Source organism: Eptatretus burgeri, chromosome 10 (genome assembly GCF_056783735.1).
Source record: "Eptatretus burgeri isolate ZD-2024b chromosome 10, Ebu_testis_v1, whole genome shotgun sequence".
In the NCBI taxonomy this organism is placed as follows: domain Eukaryota; kingdom Metazoa; phylum Chordata; class Myxini; order Myxiniformes; family Myxinidae; genus Eptatretus; species Eptatretus burgeri.
The window spans coordinates 6,625,913-6,635,364 of NC_140970.1; the positions used below are offsets into that span (position 1 = coordinate 6,625,913).

Here is a 9,452-nt window from a genome sequence, read left to right on the forward strand (position 1 = left end):
CAGATCAAGGATAAACTTCACCCACATGTTCCCCAAGCCTTGGGGATACCAGAGTGTTTATGAATAATTAAGGTCACATGGTCTGGCAGCCATATTAGTTTGAATGATCATCTTAAAAAATTTTTTTTCTCTTGAACCGCTTCATCAATCGACGTGAAGCATCACAGTTATGATCTTGTGGTCATGGGAAATACAAGTCTAAAATTTCAACCTGATCAGACACATCATCTGGCAGACAGAATTATTTAACATTTTGAATCTGGGTTCAGGGATTTAAATCAAACTTGGTACAAGTATGTATAATGATGTAATAATCTGGGTGGAGGCTTATCTGGCGATGTCGTGACATTGAGGAGTGCCCTTCTAGTGAATTATGCTTTTATGAACTATTTATAGTTAGTTTATATCATGTGTATATCAAAAGGTATAAAAGTTGAAAGTTGCACAAGGACTTTATGGACATGCTGTATAATGATATGGTGTCATGTCATTTTTTAGTGCCCAGTGACTGCATGGTGAAATATTATAATGCTTCATGATGTCATCGAGTGGTGTAAATATTAAAGAGTATTGTGGAATGCCACAAGATGACATGATAGCATGGTGTGACATTGTCGTACAATGTGCTGTCGCTGTGTATCGCTACATCACGAGGCGGTTCTCCCACCGTCCTCCCCGCGTCCGATGCCCATAAGACTGCCTTCCATCCAGCCGTTCAGCCCCACACGAGCACATTCAACACCTGCAAACGCCAATCGCCGCATTCGCCATGTGGAACTCAACCACATCAACTGCCTGTAGGGATGAAGGTACATAATTAGTCAGGGAATCGCACCCATAGGCATGTGAATGGATAACCTGTGCAGGCACCATACCCAGATCGGTCTCCAAATACATATCCACCAGCAAGGCGCCTTGATTGGCATCCATGGTAAAAATGGCCACCAACCAATGTTTGGTCATGAGCTGGCCATTCAGCAAATGTTTCTGGTTCTGTGTCTGAGGAGAGAGATGGCAAAGAAGCATAATAATTTGTTTTATCGGGACTCCCATGAAGATTAAATGATTGACAATAAAATAAACCAGCACATGATTCGCAATGAACTGTGAAATCTTTCTTCATCAAATATCTTTCAAGATGAACAGCCAACTCGGAGTGACTTCATATTAAATGATTGACAATAAAATAAACCAGCACATGATTCGCAATGAACTGTGAAATCTTTCTTCATCAAATATCTTTCTCTATGAACAGTCAACTCGGAGTGACTTCATAATAATCTTACTACAATGCAGCTATCGCGTATGTATGTATGTATGGATGTATGTATGTATATATGTATGTATGTAGCTGAAATAGTGCCCCCTGGTGGTGTGTGTGCTAACGTGGAGAAGTGGATGTGAAACTTAATCTAGAATTCAATTGTAATAATATATGTACACACAAAATAATGTACCAATTTGAAACTAATTAAATAATGCAACTATCACAGAACATAGTTATATGAGCTGTTTGAGAAAAACAGTTCAGTAATACCCCAGTTTGCGTTGGAGGTGCATTGTTGAAAAGTGTGACAAATATTGAAATGACATAATCAAAACAATTTTTCTCATAAAAATTAAAGGAATAAGCAGGGGATACATTCCCAACATCACCATTTCAGGTATTACATTTTGCTTTTTGTCTTAAGATATTACCCTTTTTGATTAATAACAGTTATATTCAAGTACACGTATGTATAAATAAACCAATTGCCAGACATATATATATATATATATATATATATATATATATATATATATATATATATATATATATATATATATATATATATATATATATATATATATATATATATATACACCTCTTCTGGAAGCAGTCAAAGTTGGTGGTACCGCTTCTTCTTCCTCATTCTTCAATGAACGTTGGCATATTTATCGATGGTACGCAACAAAGGCAAACTTAACTAGAAAAGCACTCAGTAGCGCATATCTCCGCCAAGCTAAACACTTTACGTTTTGTATTTCGTCGATAGGCCGGATCTGGATCCAGTCCTGAACCAAAATCTGATCAACTTGTTCTTGTCACCGAAGCAACTCATCGACCTAGTTTTGGCATAACTCATCCACAACTTTTTGAAATATCATGGTATATATATGAGGCCCCGCGAGGAGGAGTGATGTAAGCGACATTTTTTAATGATATGATGATGATAGGCTCGGATGATAGGGTAAGGGTTAAAATAGTGCTATATGGCATTAACTCCAAAATGGTCGATGTGTCCCTTACATCACTCCTCCTCGCGGTGCCTCATATAATTTTTGGCTGCATCTTTCAATGGTGAATCATCACTTGAAAAATTAATAAATTCTCGTATCCGGATCTGGATTCGGATATTCACCAAAATCTAATCAATTCTTCCTTGTCACAAATTAAACCAACCTGTCAACTAAGTTTCGTCCAAATCTGTCTATACCTTTTTGAGATATGTTATAAATCGTTCCTGACCCCATCTCTCAATGGTGAAGAATCACTGTAAAATTCTCAGATCTGGATGCGCGTCTTCACCAAAATCAAATCAATTCGGAAATGTCACACACCCAACCTGTCAACCAAAAAATTTCGTCCGAATCCGTCCGCAACTTTTTATATATCCTGTTCACAGACAGACATGGATGAAAACATAACCTCCGCTCATCTTTGATGGCAGGGGTAATAACCCAGCATCCATTCGATGAATAACATCTAATTCCACTTCCAAGGTAACACTTTTATAATGCCTCTTAACCAATCTACAGTACAGGACATTTCTTTTTGTGTGAAGCAAAGTACTGTAGTTCTTTCGGCTATTTTGCGATCTCCCGATTTGGTAATCTAGCGATGTATTTTAGCATCTTTATCAGTCTTGTAAGTTCTGAAAACATTCGACAATAAAAGGTCTGACTTTTAAAGTGATATATAAGTGCGAGTTGAGGCGACACAAATGGTATTAATAAAAAGAGGTGAAGTCAATCGGGGTATTGCTGCACTTAAGTGCCCGTCAGCTCGTATCAACAATTATGAAGATCGTACCTTTTATGATTTTTACTTTTTACCTGTTTAAAGAGAAGCAAGATCTGACTATTGAGAGTTCAACCCCTCTCCGATTCCATACTGATGTCTACTTGATAACATGAACTTGTCAACACATTAAGCAGAAGGTTATCAATAAATCCACAGCCCCAAAAAAACAATTAACCAATGACCAAAATTATCAAAAATATTCCATTTTTGTATTCTTTTTTTTTCTTACAGACTTCTTTAAAAACCATTTTAACCATTCAACTGAACAATTACTCATATTTTATTTAAATTCGATATGAAGCCACAAACTTGCTGAACAACCATTTTTATTCCATATAACCGCAATGATCTTTAATCTAAACCTGTCTATTGTACATTCTGGTGGCATCTTTGAAGGTCCTTTTCAGAAACGTGTTCTACTTAGATTCCTTTTCTTGTGAAGCACACAATCAAATATAACAATGGCAAAGATAAACATGGTATTATGGAGTTAGTATTATCGTCATGAAGAATCACTTTATTCAACTGCCATGGGCTCTTGACTTATTACCTGCAGGAAGGAGGGAGGAGGAGGGCAGTGGAAGAGAGAAGAGGAGGCAGAGGGGGAGGGGTGGAGAGGAAGTGAAATAAATGAATGATTTTGGGGGATAATTAGAAAGATCGTTAATTCATTACTCTTCCTCATCTCTTCCTGTTTCTTCCAGAGTATGACAAGGTATATCAGGTCCTTTAGTTTTATTATTATTATTATACATTAATGGCATATCGAAAATTATTGTTGATATTCATAACTTACAATAATGGCCTATCGAAAACTCTCATGAACTGCCTATTTCACCTTGCTGATTATTCCACTTTGTTGTTCCCAATTCATCTGAAAGACAAGAACTGAATGTTGTTGATTCTCTCAACTTGAATTCTGAAAATATTTTCAAATGCTCTCTCTATAAAATGTTGTTCAATCCATCTGTAAGTGTAAAATTATTCCCATTTCTTTAAGCAAAGCTTTAAATGGTGTCCTTTCATTCTGTGGCATGCCGGTAGCGAAAGGAAATGACTTTTATTGAATTACTAGCTGTCACCCTTTGCAGTGGCCTTTCTTGTGTTGCTCATATATCAAAGTTGACTTCACGTACAAGTCAGCATGTTAATGTTTTGCATGTCAATTTAATACTTCATTATGATCATATTACTATTGTTTTACTCTTCTGGAAAGGTTCCTGGTGATGATGGTATCCCTCCCCTCTGAGGTTTTCAAGTTTGGCGGTGCCAACCTCGTCACTCGAGTGACCAAATTCTCCAATACCGTCTGAAGCGAGGAGTCATTACCCCAGGACTTCAAATATGCCACAATCGTTCCCCTGTACAAAATAATGCAAAGGTGAAAGGTCGTGTGTCGACAACTCTCATGGCATGTCCCCACTATCTATTGCTGGGAAAATACTCACCCGCATCATTGTTAAGCACCTGTCATCAAAAATTGTCAACAGCGTCACCCCAGAAAGTCAGTGCGACTTTCCTGCTGGACGAGGCATGATGGATATGATGTTTGCCGCTCATCAAGTTCAGGAAAAGAGCAGAAGACAACATCCTGATCTGTACATTGTCTTCGTTGATCTTATGAAAACATTGAATTTGGTCCGTAGAGAAGGCTTATTGAAGCTGCTGTACAAGGTCGGTTGTCCTGTTAAGTTGGTCAACATCATCACATCCTTCCATGATGGCATGGTTGCTCGTGTGAGGAACAGCAGATGTACTTCTGAGTCATTCCATCACCAACGGCAACAAAGCAAGGTTGTATCCAAAATCCTCTATTATTTATCATTGTGTTTACATCTATGCTTCACGATGTCTTCAAGGATTGCACCTGGGGAGTGATGATCCAGTTTCGCACCGATGGTGTTGTCTTCAATTTGCAGCATCTGAAGGCCAATTCCAGAATCATGGAAATGTTTCTCCTGATCTGCTTTTCGCTGATGATGGTACACTCTTCAGTCATAATCTCAAAGATATGCAAATTATTGTCAACTGCTTTGCGCAATCTGCTCGTCGCTATGGCTTTAGGATCAGCCTCAAGAAGACCTAGGCTATGCTTCAGCTGATACAAGAAGGTGCATATCCCATCGCATCCATTACCATTGATGACACACCATTCAAAGCTGTAGATAAGTTCTGCTACCTTGGAGGTGTCCTCTCTCAAAATGCAATGATTGACGATGAAGTAATATCAAGACTCAGTGAAGCATATGTGTCGTTTGAAAGGTTAACACATCACTTCTGGCATGAATGTGGCATTTGCTTGGACAACAAGATCAGCGTCTATTGTGCCGTTGCTTTAGTGACACTCCTGTATAAATAGATGCAAATGCTGGACACCCTATCATCACCACATCAAATGTCTGGATCACTTCCATATGCGATGCCTTCGTAAGATTATTGATATTGTTGCGGTTGTGGAAATTCGCAAACCACCATTCAGATCCCGTAGGTGAGATATCTCTGTAAGTACATGTGTAGTTAGCCCCAAACCCGTTGTTTAGAGGGAATAAATGTTATTCATTCGGGCTGCGACCCTTTGAGATAGCCGTTTTTCTGTTCTATCTTTATTTTGAACCAACCACGTCTCAACCGCCATCACACAACAACCACCAACCACAACTCCGTTTCACAACAACAACAACAACGCCAACAGCCACGATCTTTACCTTCACAACTCGCTCCTGCAAACATCGCATCACCACCATTCCAAACGGCACCATGGCCATAAACCACCACCTTAAATCCTCCACCACCTTCACCTCTCCTTCTGCGGCCATTCCCGCAACACTTGTGAGCACCGAGCGTCGGGCTGTCCTGGGCTCGTGAAAGATGCGCGCCGAGCCGTGAGTGCAAAATGCGGCCTTTCCGAGGAGAATTCGGATCAGGAATGCTGCACGCCCACTTCTGATCCGTCCAATCAGCAAGCGCGGGACGGTTTGACCCCGCCTCCAGGCGCGTCGGTGTAGAATCGAGATATGCAAATTCTAGGATCTGGGGAGACTCACGTCCCTTTTCCTCCGTCCAATGGGCGAGCGTGGCTCCACCCCCGAGCTCGTTCTGATCCAGAAATTTGCATATGGGTTCTCCTGCCGGCCTATAAAGCGCCGAGCGCGGGGCGAATTGAAAAGGAGTCGGTTGGCAGAGTCGGTTTGAGGAGAGTCGGTTTGAGCAGAGTCAGTTTGAGAGGGTCGGTTTGAGCGGAGTCGGCCTTGGAGGAGCAGGGAGTCGGCCTTGGAAGGGCGAAGAGAGTTTTGGGGCAGAGTCGGGTTGGAGCGCGGAGTGGAGTTGGGAGGCGAGGGCATACAGGTGGTTTGCTGCAGTCGGCTGAGGAGAATTGGGGAAGAGACCGAAGAGCTCGGGTCCGAGGCAAGGAAGACGGCGGTCGGCGACGAGGTCGCGGTGGAATCGCTCATCGCGGGACCCAAGCAAGCCAGCTATACTCTTTCCCCAGAGCATCAACAATTCCCCCCTTTTTTCCCCCGAGCTGAGATAGTGCGAAAAGGGGGCCCCGTTCCCACCCCACTCCAAGCAGTGCCAACGAAACCCGCGAAGAAGCACGAAGTCGGGGCACCGCCACGCTGCCACATTTGCGGCTCATCACAAAGACACGGGTAGGATCCACCCGGTCTCGCGGACCTGACCGCTCTTTCAGGTCCCGCGCAAATATTGGCCCACAGGCCCCGTCTGCCCCCTTGTCTTTGAGGGTGGCCCTTTTCTTTTGCTTTTGAGTAAATGTGTTGTTGGCGCCGTCTGTAAAGTAAAACTGTTTAAGTGTTGCCGTGTGCACGCGTAGTCGGTTGTTGATCTGCATTGTGTTTCTTTTTCTTTTGTTGCAATTGCTTTATGTGCATTCCGTTTAATTGTATATGTGTGCTCTCCGTGTGCCGTGGAATAAATGTGCATCGTGTTGAACTGTTTTCCCGTTTCGCTTCCTCTTTTCTTTAATTGAATCTCCATCTTGCTTCACGTAAAGGGTTGGTAGTGGGCTTAATACGCCCGATAATTAATCGGAACCGTCGAGGCCGACAATAACACCGCTCGGTTATCCCGATAGTATGGAACGGATCGCTTAAGTGACCCGTGTCCGGAGTCGACCTGCGGCGAGGTGATCGCACCTCGTGATCACCTCGCCGAGGCGATCGCCCGGTCTACCCTCCACGTGGGTACGTAGGTAGGTCGAGTTTGGCGAACAACCCTATACCACGCGGGGGACCGATTGGCACGATCGTGGTGAGGCCGAAAGGCCCACCCGTGACTAGATCCCGGCGTTAGTCCGAGAGGGTCACGACAGAATTGTCCGTCCGGTGGGCGACGTGCCGCGATTCGAGTTACGTGGCCGTTCGCACGCCGGCGGGCACGAATTCGCAACAATATTACCGGGCAAGACAGAATACACAACACCTAAATCCCAGATTGCAGTCGCATCCAAGGAATTGAGTATTTCCTGATGCAAGCCCAGCTTCTCTGGTCAGGACACCACACACGCATGGAAGACCACAGAATCCCAAGAGTGCCTTTCTACAGTCAACTTAAATCTGGTAAATGGTCATTTGGTTGACAAAGGAAGAGCTATAAGGACGTCCTTAAGTCGACTCGAGTCTTGTTCCATTCCAATCGTCAGCTGGAAACATCAGGCCACAAACAGGTCAGCTTTGCACAACATCTGCTGCAAAGTCCTCAACCACTTTGAATGTGAGAGATTGGCTATCAAGCAGAGGCAGGAAAGGAAAATCTGCCAACATCAATCTCTACAAGGACCAGTTTATACCTATGATGTTTGCAGATGACTGTGGGTCCCACATTGGTCGATACAGCAATCACACAATGCACGATGCTTAGTGATCACACCATTGAGGGTTTGGGAAGGGGGGGGGGAGGGAAGGATAGGGTGAGATTCAGCGTAAGCGACGACTCCCACCATCATCATGACTGCTGTTTACAAAGCATTAATTTGCAGAAAATGACCAAAACATTTTTCCTCTTTCATTTCCTCCTCATTTGGACATCTGTCTCCTTGACGGCCTGTTGAATCCCAGGCATTGGCCATTATTGGTATTGATCCTGAGGAAGTTGTATCAAAATGTTTTTTTTTTAATTTTATCCCATGCACTCATGAGAGGCTTGCTACAAAAGCTGGTCTTTATAGAAAATATTATTAATTGTTTTTATCACTTTCCTTGATTTTACAATCAGATATGCTGCTACTTTCTCTTTGAGATGGCTTTTCTTGTTTTGAGTTAATTTATTAATTTTAGTTACATTTACAAGAAATGGTAATGTTTGGCAGGATGGTGCAGGGGCTATTACACTTTCTTTTGCGCCATCTCGTCTGGGTTTGATTCTCGTCCCAGCTATAAACTGTCGGATTGGTGCTTCACAGGTAGGACATTGCATAACAAAGTATACCGTTCCTCAGGTGGATGTGAACCTGAGTATTCCATTTGCAAGCATTATCTGGTAGACGTTCCATCCGATAAAAGTCTTCATTTGATACGACAAGATACTGCAGTTTCATTCGTGAAGAGGAAGTGACATCACCAGCACCCTGACCAAAAACAACCCGATGGACCCACACGCAAACAACAAGAGTCCTCAAGTACAAAATTGGTCATGCGAAAGTGGGCAGGCAGGCTGGGCAACCAGGATTATGATTGGATTTACTGCAGCAATGGATTAGCACCTCGACTATGTATGGTCTTATGAAGATCCACACAGAGAATGCCCCCTGAGATCCACTGCGCCTTTTGTTAATGCTCCATCACACTGATGGTCTCGCTTCTTTGCAAGTATTATCAGCAGACTACTTGGTAAAACTGACAAAACGGTCATGAATAGTGGTGAATTTGGCGAGAGGATAAAAAAGGTTAGAATCCTAAAGTGTCCTTTTTCTAAGGATAACCTCAGAAAAAGTTTATCCTTAAAAGGATAAAAAGGCAGCTGTTCTTCCGCCACTCTAATCGGTTCTTCTGACCACGTGCTTATCAAAGTGGACATCTCTTTGGCTGTTATTGGAGAACCATCTCAGCGCCGTCGAGTCTGGCATTTCACTCAAGCCGACTGGCAGGGTCTCCAAGCAGCCTTCAAACTTCCAGAATGGTCTCCCATCGCCACTTTCTCAAACATCAATTCATCCTGGGAATTCTTTCAAAGAAACTTGCTCTCCCTCATGCACAGATTTATCCCCTCTCGTGTTTAGTTGTCCTCCCCTTCCTCCTACACATGGTTCACTGAAGCTTGTGGTGAGGCAGTTGTCCTGAAACAACTTGCCTTTGCCTCATGGAAAGCAAACCCAATTGAGGGCAATCTCAGTTCGTGCCATAAAGCTTGGAACAAGTGTGTATCTACCCTC

The 9,452-nt window shown here is 42.9% G+C and overlaps 1 protein-coding gene across 1 annotated transcript in view; it reads right to left on the reverse strand.

The window, feature by feature from the left end:
- The window catches only part of LOC147017900 (hedgehog-interacting protein-like), a 221,263-nt gene that overhangs the window by 66,860 nt on the left and 144,951 nt on the right, over positions 1-9,452 (reverse strand). Inside the window, exons 9-10 of the mRNA XM_085896963.1 lie at positions 876-999; positions 668-795 (exon numbers count right to left, since the gene is read on the reverse strand). Of these exons, the coding sequence (XP_085753089.1) occupies positions 668-795; positions 876-999 (252 nt within the window). The remainder of the gene's footprint in view (positions 1-667; positions 796-875; positions 1,000-9,452) is intronic.